General features: G+C 48.1%; 1 protein-coding gene across 2 annotated transcripts in view; it reads left to right on the top strand.

The window, feature by feature from the left end:
* The window catches only part of akr1a1a (aldo-keto reductase family 1, member A1a (aldehyde reductase)), a 58,100-nt gene extending 38,347 nt beyond the window's left edge, over positions 1-19,753 (top strand). For both annotated transcript variants that reach the window (XM_085973093.1, XM_085973101.1), the window contains exons 7-9: positions 6,479-6,551; positions 16,481-16,567; positions 19,200-19,753. In XM_085973093.1, the coding sequence (XP_085829219.1) occupies positions 6,479-6,551; positions 16,481-16,567; positions 19,200-19,265 (226 nt within the window). In that variant the 3' untranslated portion in view covers positions 19,266-19,753. The remainder of the gene's footprint in view (positions 1-6,478; positions 6,552-16,480; positions 16,568-19,199) is intronic.
* Positions 19,754-27,204: the final 7,451 nt, after the last annotated feature.

The raw sequence follows: 27,204 nt of genomic DNA, 5'->3' as shown, positions 1-27,204 counted from the left end.
TACTGTGGGCTGAGGATTCCTATTCTCAGGCTCACTCCCAGCTGCCTGGTTGGGGTTGATTTTAAACCCCTTTCTTTCCAGTCATTGTGGGGAGGCAGAGGTGGGCGAGGGGGCTGCAGCACCACTGATGGCTGCCCCCTTTCCCTGCTTGACCCTCATGAGAGATTTTAACGTCTCCAGGACAGACTCGATTGTGTCTGTCTCTGCCTTCCGAGTTGGGGCTGTGGGGTTCCTGGCTGTATCATCTCTCTCAGGCTTTTTACAATCCCTGTGCCAGTGGTCCTCCTCCCCGCACTTGTAACAAGTGACCTTGTTCTGGGAGGGATGGCTCCCCTCCTGGCGCCACTCTTTCTGATATGGAGCCCCAGGTTTATCTAACTCCCGATCCAGCACCGTTCTGGGTGCTGCCTGTGGGATGGTTCTACTTGGGCTGCCAGTAAAATCCGGCTGACCTGCCTTCGGGCTGATCAGGCAAATCATTCCCCTTGCTCCCTTTAAAGCCACGTTAAGGCTTTCTATCTCTGCCCTACAGGGGCCATGATCTGCTTCACTAAACCTTTGGGCGCAGGCCAGCTTATAAGCTGTCTTTACTTCCCTAACCCTTTCCTCCTGCTCTGTAACCTCTGAAATGAGACGGACATTCTCTTCCCGCAGTCTCATCTCGCTATCTCTGGCCTCAGTGACCTCTGGCACAAGGCGCTCTATCTCTGCTTGGCATTTTACAAGCTGGGACTCCCGATTCTCGGCCTCTTTAACCTTGCCACCTATACTATAATAGGCCAGCTTACACACTGCCACTACCTTCCGCAGGACTGCCCACAGGCTAAAAACAAGAAAAGCAATAACTGATGCTTTCTCCAGATCCAGACCACTTATCATATCAAGAACGGCCTCCAGTCCTGCCGCGGTCGCCATTTTGTAGGGGGCATCTTTTAACTGGTTTAAGGTAATTTACCTGGTCAGGCAGCCTTTGCCTGCACTCTGACCAATTCCAATCTTTTACCTGGTTTACAGTAATTCACCTGGTCAGGCAGCCTTTTGCTGCTACACTGTAAACCAATTTCTAATCAGCGGTTTCGAATTGCTACCCCACCTTCCAGTTCTGACTAGGAGACTTATTATTAATGATATTAAAATGGACAAATGGTCTGGATGAGAGAAAAATCAAGCTTTATTAACTAAAAGAAACTATACCACATGAACACAGTAATTACAGTAAAATTGCTTAAATGGAGGAAGGCAGACGACAAAAACGAGGGGCAAGTGGCTACAATGTTGATTTAACAATCTTAGCAATACCCCCTTAATTACCACCCCTAACTCCTTACTAGGTTGCCTTGCTGAGGAGTCAGAAACCTGCTCACCTGGGGTTCAGTGAAGTAAGAGCGAGATAGCTTCTCAGGAGCTATCTTTATACCTGAAAAAGTCTGTCTGCAAAATTCGCACCCAAAGTTCCAATATACAAGAGAAACGCTGTGATTGGCTGATTCAAAGTGGTTGGAATGGGTTAATGTGTCTGCATTGTGGGGCTGAAATGTTCCCGCCCACATCCGGAGCTCACCTGGGCTAAAATAAAAGGGAATGCAACTGCCCTGTTGTCCAGAATGATGGGTGATTCAAACCCATTCAATGCTTAAACTGTTCCCTTTCAAAAGTCCATTCCATGGTTTCAGTATCTCATTGTCTGTGAGTGCTTTGAATGGCTGAATTGCTGTGTAAACAGAAGCAGTTTCAATCGATTGTCCTTGCGGTTAGTCTCAAGTAGTTGTAATCCCTTATGTCAATAAGCTACTTCAAGTGCTTCTGAAGGGAACCTCCCTTTGATTGGCAGGTCTTTGACTGCCACTGTATTGTTCCTCCCACTTTATACACACAGAGCTCACGGGCTGGTTTTTAAGCCCCAGTATCTTGGCCAATGCTTTCTCTGCCATGCTTTTACTGATGGCCATTTTAAAACCTCTTTGAAATATACAGTTTGAAACTCAGAGGTAACATTTTAATAAAAATGTAATGTCTTAGATCCTGATGTTGCCCAAGTGCTGCTCTGTCCAACGCAGCTTTTCACGATTCTGGGTATTTTTTTTTAAACTGTCCTACCCAGAGGCAATTCAAAACATATAATTCTTCATCCACGATGTGGAACAGTATTTTCAATCTTCAGGGAAAAATAGGGGAATTTTGCGAACCCCTACAATCTTGGAATAAAGAAATCAGGGCAATCAGAAGACAAGTCTCTCCAGGATATCCCCCCGCCCCCCCCCCACATACCTGCTAGTAGCAGATTTTAAACCAGCAATGACAAAGGTGTGGGAATGATGCATGGTGTGAGGAACCCTCCCAACCCAAAAAAAAGGAATGAAATAATTAAGAATTTAAGGGTGGTTTTTTTTCAAACCTGAGCATACTGTGGACTCTGGGAATCACTTTCTTGCTTTTGCCCTGGGTTGTGTTTATCAAGATGCAAAAAATCCAGAAATTATTTTCATTTCTATACCTAAAATGATTTGCCCCTTTTCATCCATAACTCTTATTAAGCAGTACACAAAGCAGCGTGCTGAATTATGATGACATTTTCCAGTAAGTTCAGTTTTTCAGATATAACTAATACTTCCGCTGTCCAGGAGTTTTGGTGAATTTTCATCAAGTCCAGCTCAGGATTTAATAAGTAATTAATAATTTAGTAAGTAACATGCAGCGAATGGGCTGAATCTCTCTTAGAGATCAGCATGCTCCAAATTCTGGCTCTGGTTCTGAAATTTGTTACAGGCAGACGTCTTCAGGTCGGGGCATTTCTCAGACACCTAGGACTTTTGACAGCCGCTGTTTACTTAGTAACAGATATACAGTTGCGCAAGAAAAGACATTTGTAGACTTGAGTCAAGCCTTGATTTTCCAATTATCATTATTTTAATGCCGGTGTTAGCCATTTACTTGAACTGGGTTAATATCAAACTGATGCTGAATCCAACATCTGGGCAGTGTGTCTGTCAAGGCTATTCAAGCACCAAGACTGCACAGCAAAACATATTCTAAAGTGAGATGGAGATGAAAGGGTTGTCTTATGAAGAAAGGTTAAGCAGGTTTGGCCTATACTCATTGGAGTTTAGAAGAATGAGAGGGAATCTTATTGAAACATATAAGATTCTAAAGGGGCTTGACAGGGTAGATGCAGAGAGGATGTTTCCCCTCATGGGGAAGTCTAGAACTAGGGGGCATAATTTCAGAATAAGGGGGCACCCATTTAAAACAGAAATGAGGGGGAATTTCTTCTCTCAGAGGGTCGAGAATCTTTGGAATTCTCTTCCCCAGAGAGCTGTGGTGGCTGGGTCATTGAATATATTTAAGGTGGAGAAAGACAGATTTTTGAATGGTAAGGGAGTCAAGGGTTATGGGGAGCGGGCAGGGAAGTGGAGTTGAGGCCAAGATCAGATCAGCCATGATCTTATTGAATGGCGGAGCAGGCTCGAGGGGCCAAATGACCTACTCCTGCTCCTAAGTCTTATGTTCTTATGTAGTCTTTGAATGCCACTATACACAAGTCAGTTAGGGAACTTATCTGACTCCACTAGATTGAGAAGCAGTTGGCTTTTCACATCAATCTGTTGGAGTTGTTCATTTTTAAAGGGAAGTGAAGCCGACTCCGCCTCAGCCATAGTAGGGATTTTTGTATTTTTGTATTGTATTTTTGTATTTTAAAAAAAGAACAATATTATGAACAAAAGTTGCTGTTTCCATTATTCATTAAAAATATAGATGTATTATCCTATAACAGCTGGGCCCCCAGCTGTTCACAATTTACATTAATTTACATTAATGACCTGGATCAGGGAGTCGGATGCAGCATTTCCAAATTTGCAGACGACACTAAACTAGGAGGTGGGGTGGGCTCAGAGGAAGAGACCAGGAAGCTCCAGAGCGATTTGGACAGACTGGGCGATTGGGCGGATAAATGGCAGATGCACTATAATGTGGACAAGTGCGAAGTTATCCACCTTGGGTGCAGGAACGGGAGGGCAAATTATTATTTAAATGGCAATAGATTGGGAGAGGGGGAAGTACAGAGAGACCTGGGTGTTCTTGTACACCAGTCACTGAAGGCGAGCATGCAGGTGCAACAGGCGGTCAAGAAGGCAAACGGTATGCTGGCCTTCATAGCAAAAGGGTTAGAATACAGGAACAGGGATACCTTGCTGCAGCTGTACAGGGCACTGGTGAGACCACACCTCGAGTACTGTGTACAGTTTTGGTCGCCTCATCTGAGGAAGGATGTTCTTGCCATGGAGGGGGTGCAGCGGCGATTCACCAGGCTGATACCAGGAATGGCGGGAATGACCTATGAGGAGAGACTATGTAGTTTAGGGATGTACACACTGGAGTTTAGAAGATTGAGAGGGGACCTCATAGAAGTGTATAAAATTCTGACAGGTCTAGACAGACTGGATGCAGAAGGAATGTTTCCCTTGGCGGGTGAGAACAGAACTAGAGGACATAATTTAAGGATAAGGGCTAAACCATTTAGGACAGAGATGAGGGGGAATTTCTTCACTCAGAGAGTGGTGAACCTGTGGAACTCATTGCCACAGAGGGCAGTGTACGCCAGCTCATTAAATATATTTAAGAGGGAATTAGATATATTTCTACGGGCAAAAGGGGTTAAGGGTTACGGAGAGAAGGCGGGGACGGGATACTGAATTAAAGGATCAGCCATGATCTCATTAAATGGCGGAGCAGGCACGAAGGGCCGAATGGCCTACTCCTGCTCCTATCTTCTATGTATCTATGTATCTATGTATCATTTGTTATATCTGTGTTCTGTGCCCAAGCAACAATAATAAGGGTTGCATATAGTGACACCACCATTCCCGGGCAAAATGGATATGATTGGGTAATTCCCCTAGTGTCAATAGACACTCCATTAAAATTACGAGTGACATAGGTAATGTATGTGTAAATAACTAATTTGCTTTAGACAACGACTGCCAAACTAGGGGATACAGGTTTAAAATTGACAATTCTTGAACAAGAGTAGAAATCAGAAGAAGAATTTTTCCCTCAGAGTAGTGGATATATAGAAAAAATTTCAGCTGAACCAACTGATGCTATTAAGTCCATCAAAAAGTAGCCAGATAAATATTTGTTTTGGAAACATGATTGGAGGTTACCAAAATAGATATAGACATATATAGATATAAGCTAATCATCTTCCTCCCATCATTATTCCCTCCATCTTCATAGTTTAATACTACTGTATACAATCCTAGGAGTGTCTGCAGAGAACATTTGAATGAATTAAAACAAATAAAAAGTCAAATATCCTTATTCTTCCAAACGATGTATTTTCATACATTGTCTCCACATGATTATTTTGCATAATTTGTTCAGTTTGACTTTTATTTGGATGGATCAAAAGTTGAACTGGGGGTAATTGAGAATAACATAACTTTCAATGGCTTTTAGTTATCATGTAAAAACACAGCCAGATTGTTTGAATTGTACTGTTTCCACCTTGCGAACGTAAAATCCAGTGAGTAAGTGCAGGGCAAACATTAATATTTTTAAAACAAGTAAATTCTACACTATTAAATCTTAAAGAAAAAAATTCTGAGGGGACTCTGATATGAAGTCATAATGTAGTACAGAATGGGCCCAATTTTCACTTGCTACGCCTGGCATTAATGGGCCATAAAATGGGTTTGGTGTCCTTACTGGCTTGTTAACACGGGCGCCATATTGAAAGGTGCCTACCACTGGGCACCCAAAGCGCCTGCCTATTTCAGGTGGTAGGCCCGTTTTAATATGTAAATCGGGGTCCTAGGATTTAGTTTGCCATTTTTGGTCAGTACTATTCAGAGCGTGTCCCAGGATTCTCCCCCGGGATTGCGCCCCCCCCACAAACGAACTTACCTAGCTGTCAGCCGGGGCAACCCGATATTGTCCAGCCTCAATCCAGTGAGCTGCATTGGAACACCTGTTTGGCACCCCAATGTAAATGAGGCTGGGGCCTCAAAATGGTGACCAGCTCTTCACCACGGGTACAGGAGACCATCGGTGTGCTCTGCCGGTCCATTGCCCAAATGTCAAATTAAGCCCCAATCATTTTACAACTAAGCATCAATGCATAATCAATGCCCTTCAAACTTAACCTCAGAAGTGCCGCCACCTCTTCACAGATTAATACTACTTTCTTTATAAGTACGTTGTTTAATATCACTCAGTCATTCCCTAGACACATCAGTCGCCACCACTCACTAAACTGAGACGTCAGTTCACTCGTGAGCTTTGGCAGCTTGAAAGGACAATTGAGTTTATTTTCCTAAACTGGTTCAAACCTTGGTCCCAATGGGGACTAACTAAGTTTAATTTTATATTTATTATATACACTGATGGACACTAGAAGTGTTCAAATTAATAATTTAAAATCTTCTGCCACACAAAAATGATCACATTGAAAATATAATCACTTTTTTTTCACGTCTAGGTGGCAAGTGCAAAGAGGAATAGCATGTATACCAAAGAGTGCTACACCCTCCAGGATTAAGGAAAATATTGAGGTAACACTTTTGTCTTGTCAATGGTATAATATTTTGCAAACTTCAACTAGTTTTAGGCATCTGAGTGTGCAATTAACAATATTTGTCATGCTTCAGAATTAATAATACAAGACCAATACAATTCAACAAAGATTTTAAAAGTGTATGCATGGCATAACAAGAAGAAGAACTTGCATTTATGTAGCTCCTTAATGTAGAAATGTAGAATAACTTCTCAAGGTGCTTCACAGAGGTATAATTAAAAAAAATAGATGCCAAGAAAAACAAGGAGATATTAGGAGTTGTGACCAAAAGCTTGGTCAAAGAGGTGGGTTTTGAAGGAGCTGTAGAGGTAGAATGGTTTAGGGAAAGAATTCCAGAGCATGATGCTTGGGCAGCTGAAGACACAGCAGCCATTGGTGGGGAGATGGGAGGGGAGATAGGGCTGGAGGAGGTTAAAGAGATGGGGAGGGGTGAGGCCATGAAAGGATTTAAATATGCAGATGAGAATTTTAAATTTGAGGCTTTTGGGGGACTGACAGCCAGTGTAGGTCAGCATGGAGTGGAGTGATTGGTGAGCGGAACTTGGATATATGGGCAGCGGAGTTTTGGATGAACTGAAGTTTAGTTAGCCCGAGACAGTAGCTGGGGAAGGGGGTGGAATTGATGGCAAAGGTACGGAGTTTGTAGCAAAGATGGTGGCTTCAGCCTTTCCAAGGTGTAGCGAGAGGAAATTACAGCTCATACCAGATTGGATGTCAGACAAGTAGGGCTGGATTTTGCCAGTGTGGGCGGGCTGGGGCGTGTCAGGTGGAAATCGTGTCAGGACCCCAACTCCTAAGTGAAGTGTTGAAAAAGTGGGATTTTCCCCTAATTGGGCAATTGATTTCATGTGTGGGAACCCCTGGCCCAATGAGTCTTTTCATACAGAAAGTCGCCTCCGATGACATCATCAATGCTGCTGAATTTAAGGCCTGCAAGCAGCCTTGCTTCTTCTGGAGACTGCAAACGCTTTGCAAATTGTATGAAGGAGTTGATTTCCTGACAATGTCCACGATCAAGCAAAAGTGTGCACCTTTGTTTGATGAGCCCTCCCTCCAAGCTCTGGTGCACGGAGCCAGATGTAATAAGGAGGTGCTGTTCCCTTCCTCGGAGAAAAAAGCCACCCCAGCAGACAAACGCTGTGTGGCTGCAAGTGGCCGAGGAGGTGAACTCCATTTCAATGAGCCGCAGAACCTGGCTGCAATGCAGGAAGAGGTTTCATGACCTTCTCCGCACCGGAAAAGTGAATATGACTTTCTCATCACCCTCAATCTGATCCCCATCACCTCTCCTCACTAGCACTCTGCTTTGCCAACCTCTTCCTCCACATTCCACTTGACATTTACATCTCATTCCCTCTCTCTCTATGGTCACATTCACTTAACTATTCGACCATGCAGCCCTCACATGCCCTATCACTGTGATGCAATGACAACAACAACTTACAACACACAGGGAGGGTCCTTTGTATCCTTCTACGGATCTATGCTATGGATTCTCTACACTCTCTCCTTCATTCTCACTCAATCTCCACTTGTGTCCCTCATTGCAGGAAAAGAGAGCCCACAATAAGAGGGAAAGAGCCATGACAAGAGGAGGGCCACCTTCAGTAGCTCAGCTCACCACCTGGGAGGAGGCGGCCCTGGAAATCGCCAGGATTGAGGACGATTCCCAAGTGGGGGATGGACAGATGGGCACATCACTGCAAGCTGGTGACAGAATAGTTTGGCATCTCTCTCATTGACATTGCATGAGTCACTGATAATGATTCTGATGCTCTAACAGATTGACTTATGATCATCTGCACAACTCAATGCGCATGCAACCTTGACCTCACATCTCTAACTCTTTCCTTTACTCCCACACAGGACCATCGAAAGCCCCCGTCCCCACTATCCAGGAGGAACAGCCTGAGCCTCCAGACTCCTCAGAGGAAGCTGCAACCTCTGAGGGCACAGTATCAGCAGAATTCAGTGCACCCAGCACCAGCGCAGACACGCACACTTCGGTGGGACCCTTGCGAGATAGAGTAGTGTTGTCACCTGGTGTATCACAGCTCACAAGTGAGCATCAGCAGATGGTGGAGACAGGGACAGCAGTGGAGAGTCCTCGTCGGAGGGTGCAGGACTCTGCCAGCTCGGCTCCGCTGCATGTCGACCCTGTGCCTCCGGGTCCATCCAGAAGGAGAGCGGTGCTGGAACTCCAGGAACAGGTGCAGGAGTCTCTGGCAGGTTTTGTCTCCAGGCTCGTTGCGAGTGTGGAGCGAATGGAGGAGTCCATCGCGAACATGAGCAGAGCCTTTGTGGAGGCATTGGCGCATGAACGCATCACCACGGAAAGGATGGCAACCTCCATGGAAAGGATGGCTACCTCCATGGTAAGGCTGGCTACCATAGAGGAGAGGATGGCTATGGCCATGGAGGAGCTTAGTCGCCAGGGTACTGAAAACATGGTCATTGTTCAGAATAGAATGATATTTCTTAAGGAGTGATGGCCAGCTATTGAGCAAACAAACCAGACCTTCATGGAAGTCCTCTGGAGTAGGACTTCCAGTGCAGAAATGGGTCCTCATGGCCCACCTGAAGTGCAGCAAGGTGCTGTCAAGCCACTTGCTAGCTCTGAAGTGGGGCTGACCCATGAGAGGGATGTTGGTGGCAGACAACAAGGATGTGGGGGCTCACACGACCATGCCACAGCAAAGCCCTCAGTCAGAGCTCCACCAGAGTCCCCACTCAACTGAGATGGGCGTCTCAACCCCTGCACAGCTGCAGGAGCAGCAGACTGTTGGCGAGCCCGCACAGGTTCGCCACCCCAGAGGACGCCCGCCAAAGGCGTCGAGACAGGAGCAGCAAAGGGGCCTCCACATCTACGTGTAAGAGGAAGATAAAGCACAAGTAGCCACAAGGGTAATCACTTGGGTGCTGTGTTGCTTTGTTTTTGGACCAACCATCATAGTGAGTGTATTGTAAAGTATTTTGATGGCTAACTATTGAAGTTGTGGCCTGTGTCATTTCACAAATGGGACTTTCACATTGAGGGCTTAGGGCGCCTTGCAATTGTCAGAATGCTGGTCGGAGTGATATGATTCCGTAGGTTTTTGTCCATTGTCGATGCTCAGGTAAGAAGGAGCGAGACTAAAGTGTTTGATTGTGCGGGCTAAGCAAATCTGGCCAGGATGAGTGCGTCCCTTGCATCCCGACCAGCAATGTTGTCGCGCGCTGGCGCCTCCTGGCCTGTGCATCTTCAGGTGGGTGACTAGCAGCTTGGCGCTCCTGTTGATGCTCCTGCTGTTGGTGCTGCTGTTGCTCATGGTTCTGCTGTTGCCGTGGCTGGTCTTCATCCGAATCTGGTGTCCAGGAGCAAAGGAATGAAATGGTCGCCATGCTTCTGGTATATGCCTCAGTTGAGGAAGCACTCAGTCAAGGTGGGGAGAGGGGTTTCCCAGGAGGTCACACTGGAGATGGGTGTCAGGCTCCAAACTTCCACAACAATGAGTATGCCTGCTAAAAGTTCCCCCAGACCTGAGACAACAAAGTTCTGCCACCTGCAAATGATCATTGATGAAAACTCCTTTGTAATGGTGGAGCTGCAGCTGTTAGTAAGCAATCCACTTGCGAGGCCACCAGGATTACCGGTCGTGTTCCAGAGGAGGCATGTAGGATGGGGGGAATGTCTAAAAATCAGAAAGGCCTCTCAAAATGGGATTATAGAGGCAATTAAGTGGTTGTTAAGGGCCTTAAGGGCCTATCCCGACTCTTGGAGGCGGGATGGAAAGGGGGTCAGAAAACATGCATTTGGGAAAATTGCTCGGAGGCGGGATCGGGCCCGCCCGCCATTTTTTGCAATCTTACCACCTCGCACACCTCCAAACCCGCCTCCTCGTGCTTGGCAAAATCGAGCCCGTAGTCTCACAACACAGAGGCAGTGGAGGGGTCGAGATAGGTGGGTGGAGAGGTAGACTTGGGTGTCGTCAGCATACAGTGGAAGCTGAGCCCATGTCTGAAGATGATGTCACCAAGGGGCAGCATGTAGATGATGAAGGGAAAGAGGCCAAGGATAGATCCTTGGGGACTCCAGAGGTAACGATGTGTGGGTGCAGGGGTGGGAAAGGAAGCCATTGTTATACATGCTCTGATTACAATCAAATAGGTAAGAGTTGAACCAAGCAAGGGCAGTCCCATTAGGCTGGACAACTGAGGAGAGGCGTAAAGGAGGATGGTTTGGTCAACCATGTCAAAGGATGCAAGGATGAGGAGGGATAATGCACCATGGTCTTCGTTACAAAGGATGTCATTTATGACTTTGATTAGGGTCATTGCAGTGCTGTGATTAGGGTCAAGGGTGGAGATAAACGGAAGTGTGCAGTGACTCAATTATTCCGCTTCCAGTGAGTGTTTACTAAAACATAATAATATTCAGTAGCAGCCACAAGAAACAAACAAACCAGTCTGTAAATAGACTGACAAAATTACAAACTTACCAGATCTACTTAGGTCACCCTCATGGAGCCCTGTAGATATATTTCTGGGAAAGAACAGTTGAGTTAAAAAAAAGAATTTGTATAGTCCAATGAAATACACCGAAATTTTGCTTCATGAACCTCACAGTATTGGGGCAGTGGGACTCCCCAAAGAGTACTGCAAAGCAGAGGTTCTCATTTTGAGCCTTAAACCAGTAAACATTATATAAAACAACACATGCCCGGAGTGTGTTCAGAGTTGCAATCTAACCTCAAGGTTAAGAGTCAGATGATAAACACTGGCCCCGATTTTCCCGAAGGTGCGGGGAATTGTCGGGTTCCCCGAATGTCGGGTTCCGACCCGAATCTAAATGGGTCAGCCAGCTGCACGCAATTTTCCCTCAATTGGCCAATTAATTTCCAGCGTGTGGGCACCCTTGCTAAGTGTCCAATTCCAGTCAGAAAGCCCCACAGTATGATGTCATCATTCGTGGTGCTTTTAAAGTGTCCAGCAAGCTTCTCAACCTCTGCAGGCTTCCCAACCAGTCGGACAGAATGGCACAGGAGCCTGCACCAGCTGCTGCCAGCGGCAGAGGCCGAGCTGCTGCCAAATTTGACGAGACCTCATTGCAGACATTGGTGGATGGGGTTAGGGCCCACAGGGAAGTCCTCTTCCCTAGCTCAGGGAGGAAGAGGCCTCCCAAAGAGACCAGGGCTGCATGGATGGAGGTGGCTGCAGAGGTCAACTCTCAGGGAGTCACCCGTCGGACCTGGATGCAGTGCAGGAAGCGCTTCCATGACCTTCACCGTACAGGAAAAGTAAGTATGAAGTTTCCATCACCCTCAACCTGATCCCCATTGCCTTTCCCCAACAGCACTCAGCTTCAGCAATCACTTCCTCCACATCCCACTTCACAGTCACATCCATGCACCCTTACCCATTCCCTCTCTCTCTATGCTCACATTCACATAACTATTCCACCATGTAGCCCTCACACTGCCTCTCACTCTGATGCTTGGAACACAACTGACAACACACAGGGAGGGCCCTTGGTCTTGCAGCCTCACACCATCTTTGTCTCCTTCTAAGTATCTATGCTATGCAATCTCTACACTCACTCCTGCACTCTCACTCAAACTCCACTTGCCTCCCTCATTGCAGGAAAAGAGAGCTCACAATAGGAGAGAGAGAGCGAGGACTGGAGGAGGACCACCCTCAATCGCCCACCTGACCCCTGGGAGGAAGCAGTGATGGAGATTGCTGGGGCTGACGTGGCTGCGGAAGCTGGGCAGGAGAGACAGGAGCAAGCCCGCAAGCTGGTGACAAAATAGTTTCCCATTTCTCTCATTGACATAGCATGAGTCGCTGATATGATTCTGAAGCTACATCATTTGGACTTATGAGCATCTGCCAAATCCAATGTGCAAGTAGCCTAGGCATCAGATCTCTAACTCTTTCCTTTACTCCCCCACAGGACCATCCGGAGCCCCCGTCGCCACTGCCGAGGAGGAAGAGGCTTTGCAGCCAGACTCCTCAGAGGAAGCTCCAGCCTCTGAGGGCGCAGCGTCAGCAGAAGTAAGCGCACCCAGCACCAGCGCAGACACTCACACCTCGGGGGGGCCTTCGGGACATAGAGTAGTGTTGTCACCTCGTGTTTCACAGCTCATAAGTGAGCATCAGCAGATTGTGGAGACAGGGACAGCAGTGGAGAGTCCTCGTCGGAGGGCGCAGGCCTCTGCCAGCTCAGCTCAGCTGCATGTCGACCCTATGCCTCTGGGTCCATCCGCAAGAGAGGAGGTGATGGATCTCCATGCACAGATGCAGGAGTCTCTGGCAGGTTTTGTTTCCAGGGTCGCTGCGCATGTGGAGCGAATGGAGGAGTCCATGGCGAGCATGAGCACAGCCTTATTGGAGTCATTGGTGCATGAAAGCATCACCACGGAAAGGATGGCTACCTCCGTGATAAGGCTGGCTACCGCCGAGGAGAGGAGGGCTGCAGCCGAGGAGAGGAGGGCTGCGGCCGAGGAGAGGAGGGCTGCGGCCGAGGAGAGGAGGGCTGCGGCTGAGGAGAGGAGGGCTGCGGCCGAGGAGAGGAGGGCTGCGGCCGAGGAGAGGAGGGCTGCGGCCGAGGAGAGGAGGGCTGCGGCTGAGGAGAGGAGGGCTACGGCCATGGAGGAGCTTAGTCGCCAGGGTATCGAAAACATGGTGAGTGCTCAGAATAGAATGACATTTCTTGAGGAGTAATGGGCATCTATTGAGCACCGAAACCAGACCTTCATGGAAGTCCCTCTGAGCAGGACGTCCAGTGCAGAGACGGGTCCCCATGGCCCCCCGGTTGTGCAGCAAGGTGCTCTCCAGCCACTTGCAGGCACGGAGGGGGAGCTGACCCATGAGAGGGAGGTTGTTGGCACACCTCAAGGAAGTGAGGGCTCCTCTCCACGTGCTCACACTTCCGTGCCACTTCAGAGCCCTCGGTCAGAGTCCCGCCGGAGTCCACACCCAAGTGAGATAGGAGTCTCAACCCCTGCACAGCCGCAGGAGCAACAGACTGCTGGAGAGCCCTCACAGGCCCCCAGAGGACGCCCACCAAAGGTGTTGAGACAGGAGCAGCAGGAAAGTGAGCAAGGGGCCTCCACATCTGCTGAAGCCACAGCGGTACCACTACGTAGGAGCACGCGTAAGAGAAAAATAAAGCACCACTAATCACAAGGGTAGTCACTTAGGTGAAAAGTCTTGTATATAGTTTTAATGCCATCAGTTTCCTGTACATTAAAAATCTGATGGCAACTGCTGCAGTTATGGCGTCTGTCGTTTGGCGAATGGGGATATCACATTGAGGCCTTAGGATTACTTGCAGATGTCAGCAAGCTGGTCAAATAGGTAGAAATGCGTAGGCATGGGCCACTGTCCATGGTCAGCTAAGAAGCAGTGAGGCTACAGTGTCTGATGTACCAGGCTACGCAAATCTGCCCAGGATGAGTGCATTCCTTGCATTCCGCCCAGCAATGTTCTCGTGCACTGGTGCCGCTGGGTGACGGGCCTCTGCAGAATGCTTGTCTCCGTCCTCCTCCTCCTTCTCCTCAGCATCATCCTCAGCATCATCCTCATCCGAGGTGGCTCTGTGAGGAGCCTCTTGGTCCTGCGGAATCGGCACGCCACGATGCTGTGCCATGTTGTGAAGCACACAGCATACCACGATGATTTTGGAGACCCTGGTTGATGAGTACTGTAGGGCTCCACCTGATCTATCGAGGCATCTGAAGCGCATTTTTAGCAATCCGATCGCTTGCTCGATAATGCATCTGGTGGAAATGTGGCTGGAGTTGTCGTGCTCCTCAGCTTCGTTGGCTGGTCGCCTCAACGGTGTCATTAGCCAAGACCGCAGGGGATATCCCTTGTCTCCAAGTAGCCATCCCTGATGTTAATTTGGCGGACTGAATAGTGGAGGCACAGTAGACTGGCGCAGTATGAAGGAGTCATGGCAGCTGCCAGGGTACCTGGCACAAACATGCAAAATCACCTTCTTATGGTCACACACCAGCTGAACGTTAAGGGAGTGGAAGCCCTTGCGGTTGACAAAAACTCCTGGATTGCGGTGGGGTGCCCTAAGGGTCACATGTGTGCAGTCAATGATGCCCTGCACCCTTGGAAAGTCTGCCAGCTGAGCTAATCCAAGCGCTCGCGCCCTCACACTTGCGCGATCCTTGGTGAAATGGATGTGATTTTGCGCGAGGGCAAAGAGGGCATCGGTTACCTGCGTGATGCAAGTGTGTGCGGCCGCCTGGGAGATGCCGCTGATGTCTGCTGCTGATCCCTGGAAGGAGCCTGAGGCAAAAAAGTTGAGTGCGGTGGTGACTTTGATGGCCACTGGTAAGGAGTGTCAACCTGGTGCTCTGGGCGCCAGGTCTTGCTGCAGCATTGCGCAGATGTCAGTCACTACCTCTCGCGAAAGTCAGAGCCGCCTTTGGCACTGCTGCTCAGTCTTGTTGAGGTAGCTCACCCTGTGTCTGTAGACCCTGTTTGGGGGGTATCTCCTGCGCCGACGGCCTTCCATGCGCTGGCCCCTTCTGGCCTGTGCTGCCTCAGGTGGCTGAGCCGCAGCCTGTCACTTCTGCTGGTGCTGCTGTTGCTGGTGCTGCTGTTGCTGGTGCTGCTGCTGTTGCTGCACCTGCTCCAGCCTCCTCTGCTGTTGGAGATCCTCTAATGCCAAGAAGGGAAGGAACAAAAGGCCTCCCATGCTTCTGGCAGATGCCTTCGTTGAGGAAGCGCTGAGTGAGGGTGGTGAGAGGGCTTCCCAGGAGCCCACACTGGAGAAGTGTGCCTAAGCCTTCAACAAGTTGCCCCAAGCCTGGAGCAACAAGGTCCTGCAGCCTACCAATGCTCTCGGATTAAATCTCTTCATTCCTGATTGATCTGCAGCTGAAAGTAAGCAAGCCAACATTGTTCACACCAGGTTTCATCAGCAGTGTTCCCACCAGGCGTGGTTTATGTGGGGAATGGCTGAAAATTGCAAGGGCCCCTTAAAATTGGATTACAGCTGCCAATTATTGATCATTAGGCTCCCGCCGACCAGTCCCGCCGGCTGTGGGCGGGACTGATTCGGGTCGTGCTGAAACACCGGGGCGAAAGTCGGGCGGGGCGGGGCGGGGAATCGGGCGGGGGGGGGGGTCGCGACCCCCCATTTCTGCGATTTTCAGCCCCCGCCCGCCTGAAACCCCGCCCGACGGCTCTGGGAAAATCGGGGCCACTGTCTGTATCTCTCCATTACTTAGATTGTGACTCACACTGAGACAGTGGTTATTGTATATATGTTGAGGAATTATAACTAGACATCTGAGACAGGAATCGAAAATTATAATGACAGCAATTGAGAATTAGAAATGGTGAAAATTGACCAGAGATCATTATTGAAAATTCATTCTTGGGATGTGGCAATCATTGGCAAGACTGGCATTTATTGTCCATCCCTAGTTATGCTTGAGAAGGTGGTGGTGGGCCTTCTTCTTGAAACGCTGCTGTCCATATGGTGAAGGTGCTTCCACACTACTGTAAGGTAGGGAGCGGCAGGATTTTGACCCAGCGACGATAAAAGAAAAGAGATACGTCCAAGTCAGAATGGTGTGTGACTTGGAGGAGGACTTGGAGGTCATGGTGTTCCCATGCCCCAGGATTGAACCTAGGATCAACCTAGTCTGTGCCGGACGATGCAGGTCTATTTTGCAAATTGGACACTGTGTGGTTATCACTGCAAATCAATTGATTAGTTATTTACATTTTTGTTATTGCTCTTTACCTTGATAGTAAGGAGTTCACTACATAACTAAAAGAAGTGAAACATTTCCTTTAACGTTTTGTGTATATCAATGCAGATACAATATTAACTGAGGTAATGTTGAACTCAAAATTTATCTACTAGGAACTTATGAAAATATATGTCTCATAAATCAGGTCTTCGATTTCATGTTGTTGAAGGAAGATATGAAACAAATTGAATCATTTGACTGCAATGGAAGATTGATAGTCCCAACAATTGAAGTAAGTAAAAAATAAAAGTAGACGTCATAGCTGCGATTTTAACCGGGGGTGTGCATACATGGAGCAAAGCAGGCAGCAAGCTCTCGTGGCCGCGTTGATGTGAGTCCCAGGCCATTTTAACCTCCGGGATTCATTGTCATGTTGGAGCTGAGTGTCCCACCCAAAGATGGCGAGAATGACTTGGAGGTAAGTGGGTGGGAGTGGGATTTCGGGTGGCGTGAGGCCACCACCAGGGACCTCCAGATACAGCCCCAGGTATTAATATAAGCTCTGCCTGGTCCACAAGGAAACCATTATAAATCTTTTAAAACTTACCTTGCTTGGGCCTCTTCAGGAGTAAAAATTGCGGCTGGTGATAGTGCAACACCAACAGGGAGGTAACACGCCCTGTTCTTGTCGTTTATTGGTTCTCCTCAAAAGCAAGCTGATTTCTGGAAACTCTTCAAACATAGTGGGCTGGATTTTCATTGAGGAGGCAGGTAGGAGGCAGGACTACTACTTTTGGGGTTGTAGTCCCGCCTCCATCGAGTTGTAGCCAACCCACGCGATTTTGACTTGATTGACCTTGTTGAGCCCGCCCAGCGGGCTCAGCAGGCCAATTAAGGGCCACCCGGCAACAGGTGACGTCACAGATTGATATTTCATCTGTCAAGACCTTTTAACAGATGAAATATCAGTGTTTGACAGCTGTTTGAAGCTGTCATACACTGACAATCTGTACTCCAAGTTAATTCCTTCCTCTCAGGATGATTTAGAGATCTCTCCGGAACAGAAAGCTGAATGCTGCAATTTTTGACAGATCACGGCCATTCTGCTTTCTGTGCCGGTGAGATGAGGGACTCCCAAGACCTGAATGAAGGAATGCTGTAAAGGTAAGTAAAACTTCTTTAAACACTTTAAATACACCAAACACACTTACTCTGCACTCATGCACCCATCACTCACCTGAACACCGGACATCTTGACCCCTCCAAGCCATTCAGCCCGACGGCCCGCCTCGCTAACTTGGTGTGGTTTGGAGTCGTCGGGAATCCCACACTTCAAGAATGAAAATAGGGATTAGGCTAAAAACTGCCTGTTAACTACCTGTTAACAGGCAGTTACTTGGCACGAATCCCCTTCCTGCCTCGGGGAGGCGGGTCCCAGTGCGGGTCGGGTACCTGCCTCCTTTGAAACTGGCATGGAGGTGGGTTGGGGGCGGGATGGGTTCATGCCTCCCGATTTTGAGATTTTAACCCCCCACACACCTCCAATCCCGCCTCCACGGTCCAATGAAAATCCTGCCCAGTGTGTGTACCATAGTGGTGTGTACCCTTCCATGTGTACCATAGTGCTGTGTACCCTTCCATGTGTACCATTTTGTATCATTCTGTGTGTACCATAGTATTATCCCGTGTCCAAAAGGATAAGCAACTGTCCTCCTAGCCACTCTATAACTTGCCTCCACCAGTCTCGGGTGATTTGCCATTCCCCCCCCTTACTCTGTCTCCTTGTGGAAATGCCTCTCAATTAATGTCATGGAAGAAAATGCTCACCGCAGAAGGTCCACCGATAAAGATGTGGAAAAGCAGCACAACTTTTACCCAATTTGCAACCTGCAACATCAGTTTATTTGTGCATTCCAATGACCTGTATTGGAAATAAAAAGCAAAAAACTGCAAATGTTAGAAAACTAAGAAACACAAAATGGTGGAAACATCAGCAGGTCAGTGGGCATCTCTTGAGAGAACAGAAAGCTAATTGGGCCAGAAATTCGGGTCCCCACGGGTGAGTACGCGCTGGGTACTCACGCGTAGGCCCAACGAAAGTGCCGGTTTCATGCATGCACCGCGCATGCGCGGGAAACCGGAACTTCCGTTCCCTTAAAGGAAGGGGTTCACAGGTCGAACGCCGGAGAGGCAGCGCGTTCGCCTGGAACTTCCGTTTTTTTTGCAGCTTTCTCCGGGAGGGTAAGTCTCCAGGAGCTACGCTTGTAAAAAGCAGTCGCAAGGCCTGCTTTTATTAAGGTAAGTGGTGAATTATGTTAAATTAAAACATTTTTTCCACAGGTTTATTATTTTTAAATACTTTAAAGAAAGGTAAGTTTATTTTTAGCCCCGTTAGAAACTGTAATTAATTTTTTCAAAAATTTAAATTATTTAAAATAGTTATTTTATGTAATTTATAGTTATTTTTAAAATGTGATTTAAAAAAAAATTATTTGAAGTTTTAGTGATGTTTTGGGGCTGAATTGTATTCATAGATTTGACAGCTCTTCCTATCAAATCTATGAATACAGATTCCCTGCTACCATTGGCTCTCCATGGCCCACGTGATCCCAGGGGACGCTTCGAACTAACTGTGCCCCTGGGATACGCAAGCACTGCGCGCCAGCAGTTGGAGGAGGCCCAGGATCGGAACCCCATGTGGGCCCACAGCACAACGGCTGGCGTGTAGGTAAGTGCAGGTCGGAGGCTTGCACCCGCGGGAAGCCCCCGACCCGAATTTCTGGGCCAATGTTTCAGGTGCTGACTAATCAGTTTATACACCTACTCCTGCACAGAAATCTACACATTTCGAAACGCCATTGAAACACCAGTGAGACTCGCCAGAAATACCACAAGACCTGATTGATCTTTCCTTACTTTTGCAGAGAGACGGAATGAGAGTTTGGAGAGATTCAAGTCATCCGAACTTCCCTTTTAATGACCCTTACTGAAAGTCAATCTACAGTTCCAAAAACATCCCTAACATATTCTGGAGATTTTCCTTTTTTAAATCAACTTTTATTTCTCTTAAGTTGGTGGAACAATTAATAAAATACAGGGAAATAATTTTAATGTCAAAGATATAAACAGATATTTCTTTAAGACTTATATAATCGCTACCATATCTGGTTGGGTAAGGCAAGTAGCAGTGGACAAACTTGATTTTTAAAATGGCAAATCTAACAAAAACTGAATAATTTCTGAACAATTCAATAAAAAAAATGACATAATCATCAGCAACATTCTGGGTGCAGATTTGCAGTGGGGTTTTCAAGAACCTCACTAAAGGCAGTGGGCTTCCAGTAAGAGTGCAATTGTGCAGTGTTGGTATGCACACTGCTGGCACTGCATTGTAAGAACTAAGATATGTATGTTAAATCATTATTTTTACTGACTGTCTTCTACACATCAAAAATTAAAGAAACTGTTTAAAACCAGATACCAAAGTGATTTGTTTTTTCAATGATGTGCTATTCTACACCTGAATTGCACATAATTTAATTTAAATATAGTGCACTTGTGTTAAGTGTATAACTACTGTCGCAATTTTTTAATATAACTTATTAAGAGTAAACACTTGATTCTTTGTAAACTGTGCAGCAATACACATATTAATTTAAGAAAAACAAACTTATATATAGAAAAGAACAATTTACTACAGCTTAGTTGAGTTTTGAATATATTTCCATTGGCTGGATTTACGATGCTGAGAATGGAGGTTGGGAGATGGGTTTGTAATAGTTTACAGCAATCATTTTCCTCTAATAGAAGAGGGGCTAGATCCTTCTGCTTATAATTATCTTTTTCTGAGTTCATACTGACCCCTAGGTAAGGTTACTGCTGATGCGATCAAAAATCCACGACCCTTCCTGTGCACACCCACTGTAATGGCGAGGTTTACACTCTAGCGAGGCTGTACCAGGTCAGGCAAGGAAGAGTCAGTTGCACCACCTAAGGATGCACTATTGTAAACATGCTTGCTACGTGCAACCACCTTCCCCATATCATGTTAAAAGGCTTCAAGAGGTTACCATTAATATCCAGGAGGATTGGCTGCCTGCCCCCCCCTCCCCCCCACCATCGCCTGACATGCATGCTGCGCACTCAAAACATTGCTTGGTTTGTAATTGCTTGTTTCATGAACCTGTCATCACCCCCATTAATGACTACCAATTGATACCTGGTTTTAAAATGCATCTCATGGCAACAAGAGGGCATGTATAATGTCCACATTCTTCTTAACAAGAGAAAACAACCCATAACACAGAGAAAGACTGGCCAAAAGTGGTGGTGGCTCCCCCAGCTCTCCCGGACTCTCACACTTATCAAGGATAAAGCCTTGGTGCTGCTTGGGAAGCACATAGGAGAGGTAGCTCAATGTGATGAAATATATTCCATTCATCACTGCCTGTTTTCTGTGTCTTGTAACTGCCTGCTTTCTGTGTCTTTTCCCTTCCCCCAGTCCTCATGTATTATGTATTGGAATGTGCTGGAATTGGTTGTGTGCAGGGCTCCGCCCATACCTGGCTCCTTTGTAATCTAAGTCAGTCGGGCATCAGCCTCCTGAAGGAAGACATCTCTCTAGTTTACGTGTTATGTTCTAAGTTAATAAAAGCCTTACTTTTGTTCTGCTAACTTCGAGTCTCGGAATAATTGAGGCACATCAATTTTATTAACTTAAATTTTCAACACTATGGATCAACTCCTGAAACCCGAACGTTTGGATTTGGATCAACATGCTCCGGACGCATCAGCACGCTTCGGACACTGGTTTGACTGTATGGAATTCTTCCTGGACAATTCCGCAGCCGTCAAAGACGCTACGGACACTGCGAAGATGAGACTCGGAATGCTACGGAATTGGGTAAGCCACCGGGTTTACCCCCTCATCCAAGACGCCGATACGTACCTGGCCGCCTGCAACATCTTAAAGGCGCATTACCAGCAGCCTACGAATGAGGTGTATGCTAGGCATCTACTCGCTACTCGCGCACAGCGACCTGGGGAATCGGTGGAGGAGTTCCTAAGCATCCTGAAAAAGCTTGGCAAGGACTGTAAGTGCCGAGATGTAAAAGCCGCAGTGTACACCGACGAGCTTGTTCGCGATGCCTTTATCACAGGCCTCAGCTCCACTCACATCCGGCAAAGACTGCTGGAAAAAACGGAGTTGGACCTGAAACAGGCTGCGGACACCGCGCGGTCCCTGGAGATGGCCCAGAGAAACTCGGACGCCTACTCTTCAGCCCGCGCCACCCACGCCGCCACGTGTGCGCCGAGGGCGCTGCCATCTTGGAAGGCATCTTCCCCGCCCGGCAGCCCGACACCGGCGGGGCCCAGCTCTCCCCCCAGAAGCCCTATGACAGCCGCGACGCGTCAAGGACCCAACTGCTACTTCTGCGGGCAGCCAAAGCACACCAGAAACCTGTGCCCAGCGAAAGGCACCACCTGCTTTAAGTGCGGTAAGAAGGGGCACTTCGGGAAGGTGTGCAGAGGGAACCCCGCCGGAAAACCAACCGCCGGAAAACCCGCCACCGCCGCGTGTGCGCCGTGGGAGCGGCCATCTTGGACGCCATCTTGCCCGACCTCGTGGGGTCCGCCATCTTATGAGCAGACAGCGTGGACGCCATCTTGTCTCGATCAGGGCCCTACAGTGGCATCGGTCACAGTGGACCAGACCAGGCCGCATCCGCTATCCAAATCAATGGTGGACATCGAGGTAAACGGGTGCCGGGTTAAATGCTTAATTGACAGTGGAAGCACGGAGAGTTTTATCCACCCTGAACTGGCACAACAACTCTCCCTAAAGGTGGTCCCTGCTCAGGGTACCATCTCTATGGCCGATAAAACCCAGACATCGACCATTCTGGGTTACTGCACGGTACAATTGTGCGTTAACGGAACTGTGTATGATAATTTTAAAGTATTAATCATGAAGAATCTATGTGCGAGCGTGATCTTGGGTTTGGATTTCCAGTGCAACCACCAAAGCATCACGCTCAAGTACGGTGGGTCCCAGCCGCCCCTCACAGTGTGCGGTCTGGCTACCCTGAAGGTAAAGCCGCCTTCGCTATTCGCGAACCTTACCCCTAACTGCCGGCCAATAGCGACCAAAAGCAGGAGGTACAGCTGGGAGGACAGGCGGTTTATCGCGACCGAGGTAGACAGGCTCCTGAAAGAGCGCATTATTGAACACAGCAACAGCCCGTGGCGCGCCCAAGTGGTAGTGGTAAGGGGTAGCGAGAAGAAACGGATGGTGATCGACTATAGTCAAACGATCAACAGGTACACCCTACTAGACGCCTACCCGCTACCCCGCATATCAGAAATGGTGAACCAAATCGCCCAATACCGGGTGTTCTCCACCATCGACCTCAAGTCAGCGTACCACCAGCTCCCTATCAGACCAGAGGACCGCCCGTACACCGCCTTCGAGGCGAACGGACGCCTCTACCAATTCCTCAGAGTCCCCTTTGGGGTGACGAACGGGGTCTCGGTCTTTCAGAGGGAGATGGATCGCATGGTCGATGACCAGCACTTGCAGGCAACCTTCCCCTACCTCGACAACGTCACCATCTGCGGTCACAACCAGCAGGATCACGACTCGAACCTCGAGAGGTTCCTGAAAACCGCACAAAAACTCAACCTCACCTATAACGAGGACAAGTGCGTTTTCAACACCACGCGCCTCTGCATACTGGGCAGCGTGGTGGAGAATGGGGAAATCGGACCAGACCCCGACCGATTGCGCCCCCTACGGGAGCTGCCCCTGCCCAACACTCCCAAAGCCCTGAAAAGGTGCCTGGGGTTATTTTCTTACTATTCCCAATGGGTCCCCAACTACTCCGACAAAGCCCGCCCCCTCTTGAAAGCATCCTCTTTTCCGCTCTCTGCTGAGGCCCACGCCGCCTTCAAAAGCATTAAGCAGGATATTGAGCGGGCCACGCTACAGGCAGTGGACGAGAACACTCCATTTCAAGTGGAAAGTGATGCGTCCGACTTTGCCTTGGCGGCCACCCTCAACCAGGCAGGGCGGCCCGTAGCTTTCTTCTCGAGGACCCTCCAAGGGCCCGAGATCAGACACTCCTCCGTGGAAAAGGAGGCCCAAGCCATCGTGGAGGCAGTGCGCCACTGGCGCCACTACCTAGCCGGCAAACGCTTCACCCTACTTACCGACCAGCGGTCGGTAGCGTTTATGTTCAACAATAAACAGAGGGGGAAGATTAAAAATGATAAGATTCTTAGGTGGCGGATCGAGCTCTCCACTTTCGAGTACGACATCATTTACCGGCCAGGGGCCCTTAACGAATCCCCTGACGCCCTCTCACGAGGGATGTGTGCCAGCGCCACTGAGGATCGGCTACAGACCCTCCACAACGACCTCTGCCACCCAGGGGTCACGCGGCTGTTCCACTTCATAAAGTCCCGTAACTTACCCTACTCGATTGAGGAAGTTCGGTCTCTGACCAGGAACTGCCGCACTTGCGCTGAGTGCAAGCCTCGGTTCTACCGCCCAGATAGAGCCCACTTAATCAAAGCTACACGGCCCTTCGAGCGGCTCAGCTTAGATTTCAAGGGCCCCCTCCCGTCCGTCGACCGCAATGTTTACTTCCTGAACATTGTGGACGAATACTCCCGTTTCCCATTCGCCTTCCCCTGCCCAGACATGACCAGCGCCACGGTCATTAAATGCCTCAACAGCCTGTTCTGCCTGTTCGGTATGCCGAGCTATATCCACACGGATAGGGGGGCGTCCTTCATGAGTGAAGAGCTACGCCAGTACATGCTGTCCAAGGGGATCGCCACGAGCCGTACCACCAGCTACAACCCCCGGGGTAACGGCCAGGTGGAGCGAGAGAACGGGACAGTGTGGAAAGCAGTCACTCTAGCTCTAAGGACCAAGGGCCTCCCTATCTCCCGCTGGCAGGAAGTCCTCTCGGATGTGCTCCATTCGATACGGTCGCTATTGTGTACGGCCACTAATGCCACGCCTCATGAACGAATGTTTGTCTTTCCTCGGAAATCCACCTCAGGCGTATCCATGCCGTCATGGCTCTCCACCCCAGGTCCGGTACTCGTGCGAAGGCATGTGAGGGGCCACAAGACGGACCCTCTCGTGGAGCCAGTACACCTACTCCACGCCAACCCCCAATACGCATATGTCCGGCACGCCGACGGAAGGGAGGACACCGTGTCCATAAAAGACGTCGCCCCAGCCGGCATCGACAACAACCACGGCAATAGCAGCGATGACGATCACAGCAACCCTTACCCACCCACTACTCTTTCATCACCCCCGGAAGAACATCGACCAACGGCACCCCCACCAACTACCCCTTCAACAACCCCGGCGGCACCCCCGGCAGAGACCCAGGAGGCTACCGGGGACACCCAGCCGACGCCCGCGGCACCACAACAGCCACGTCGGTTGCAGAGGACTATCAAACCCCCGAACAGACTAAATCTATAGAAGGGGTGAATGTGATGAAATATATTCCATTCATCACTGCCTGTTTTCTGTGTCTTGTAACTGCCTGCTTTCTGTGTCTTTTCCCTTCCCCCAGTCCTCATGTATTATGTATTGGAATGTGCTGGAATTGGTTGTGTGCAGGGCTCCGCCCATACCTGGCTCCTTTGTAATCTAAGTCAGTCGGGCATCAGCCTCCTGAAGGAAGACATCTCTCTAGTTTACGTGTTATGTTCTAAGTTAATAAAAGCCTTACTTTTGTTCTGCTAACTTCGAGTCTCGGAATAATTGAGGCACATCACTCGAGACAGGGAATTCAGAGGGCAGGTGCCAGCTACAAGTCTGGAATGACCCTGTAGCTTAAAAATTCAGGGTTATGGTGACCTACAATGAAGGTCGATTGCTGGTGAGGCTGCAGCATGTGACATAATTCACTTATGGCACCAGCCACTACAAGCACTGCTCCTGGGTCAAGTGGAGGCAGCAGTGCTGTACTTTGGATAATCCGGAGTAGGGGGACTGGTGAGTGACTGTCATATCTCTTCTGTGGTATCTGACAAGCCTGCCTTCCTCTCTTACTCCTCCTCATCTTCCTTCAAAAATCACGGAGGTACAGTGTTCCCAATTTTAATCATGTAGTGGCCTCTATAGAATGTGTGACGGGGCAAAAATAAAAGCCCCACTTTAGAAGACACAAAGGTAGACATTGAAGCAGTGGTCAGTATTGCCGTCACCTGTCACCCTTTAAGTTTATTTCCATTTTTTCTAGCACCTAGCAACGCTTTATGCCTCTAAATGAGGAAATAATGACAGAAAATATGGTCTCATCATGACAGTACGGCCTGAAATTGTGGTACAATAAAGGAAAATCCAAGCCTGTGGCACCAATCCAACTCCTCTTATAGCCATCTGCTGAAGATAAACTTTTTTTTATTAAAACAAACAAAAATGAGAGGATTCTTCTTCTTGAAAAGTACACTGTTGCAGTTCACTGAATAAAAATGGAAAAGCACAAATTTAAAACAACACAAAGCGTAAAGTAGATATTTGAAGCCATTGATGTACGCCCGAGGTCACTGTGACCTGTAGGCCACACAATTAAAAGTGCTGCATTATTGAATTGCCTGTGCTATGACTGAGAGCAACAGCTTTTCATTTGAAAGGAAAAATATGTCCTTCCACTCAAAGACTAAACGTGTATCAATATTGCTTTGTGTTTATTGCAGAAATGCTATGAATTGGAAGTACTCTGCTGTTGATGCACAACAAAATGGAGTATCAACGTGTTGTAGCACAGGGCTTTGGGAGTTGAGCATCTGCACTGTTCCCAATTCTGAGTGAAGACCAGGTGCCTCAGGAAAAGAGAGCCATGCCTGGGCTGCTTTGTGCACCTCCTAGTGGCTGAAACCCAGCACTTGCGATCTGTCACAAATTCTCCTGACAAATCCTCCACATGCCCAAGAAAAGTGCCTCCGTGGGTGGACAGTTGTGCTATTTGCACAACTTCCGCCCGCTGAAAGCCTGTCAAACTCTTATGCCTGCTTTTACCAGCATAAGAGTTTTAAAAAATAGAAACGTAAAATTTTATCATCATTTATAAATTAAAAATATTCTTCAAAAAGTTACATTTATTTTTAGCCCCATAAAAATATTTAATTTTTTTTAATTTAATTTTTGTTTAAAATATTTAATTAAATGGTATTTTAATTAATTTTAAATATGTAATTTTTATTTTATTTATTTCATGTGTTGGTGTATTTTTTAAGTGATCCCCATTCATACTTTTGACAGTTCCGTACGTACGGATCTGTCAAAAGTATGAATGGGGTTCTCTTCTTTTATTGGTTGGGCCGGCCCACGTGATCCCAGGAACACCTACGAACTGCAGTGGCCCTGGGATACAAATGCGAGGTTATTCTCTTTGGTGTCAAAAACAGGAAGGCAGACTATTATCTGAATGGCAATAGATTGGGAGAAGGGGAAGTGCAACGAGACCTGGGTGTCCTTGTGCACCAGTCGCTGAAGGTAAGCATGCAGGTGCAGCTGGCGGTTAAGAAGGCAAATGGTATGTTGGCCTTCGTAGCGAGAGGGTTTGAGTACAGGAACAAGGATGTCTTGCTGCAGTTGTACAGGGCCTTGGTGAGGCCACATCTTGAGTATTATGTGCAGTTTTGGTCGCCTTATCTGAGGAAGGATGTTCTTGCCATGGAAGGAGTGCAGCGAAGATTCACCAGGCTGATACCTGGGATGGCAGGAATGACGTATGAGGAGAGATTGGGTCGATTGGGCTTGTACTCGCTGGAGTTTAGAAGAATGAGAGGGGATCTCATCGAAACTTATAAAATTTTAACAGGACTAGACAGACTAGATGCTGGAAAGATGTTCCCGATGGTTGGGGAGTCCAGAACCAGGGGTCACAGTCTAAG

Source organism: Somniosus microcephalus, chromosome 2, assembly GCF_052327205.1.
Source record: "Somniosus microcephalus isolate GS21.2 chromosome 2, FLI_Smic_1.0, whole genome shotgun sequence".
Classification (NCBI taxonomy): domain Eukaryota; kingdom Metazoa; phylum Chordata; class Chondrichthyes; order Squaliformes; family Somniosidae; genus Somniosus; species Somniosus microcephalus.
The sequence above is the reverse complement of the archived record's forward strand: the minus strand, read 5'-3'. Positions and strand labels throughout refer to the sequence as shown.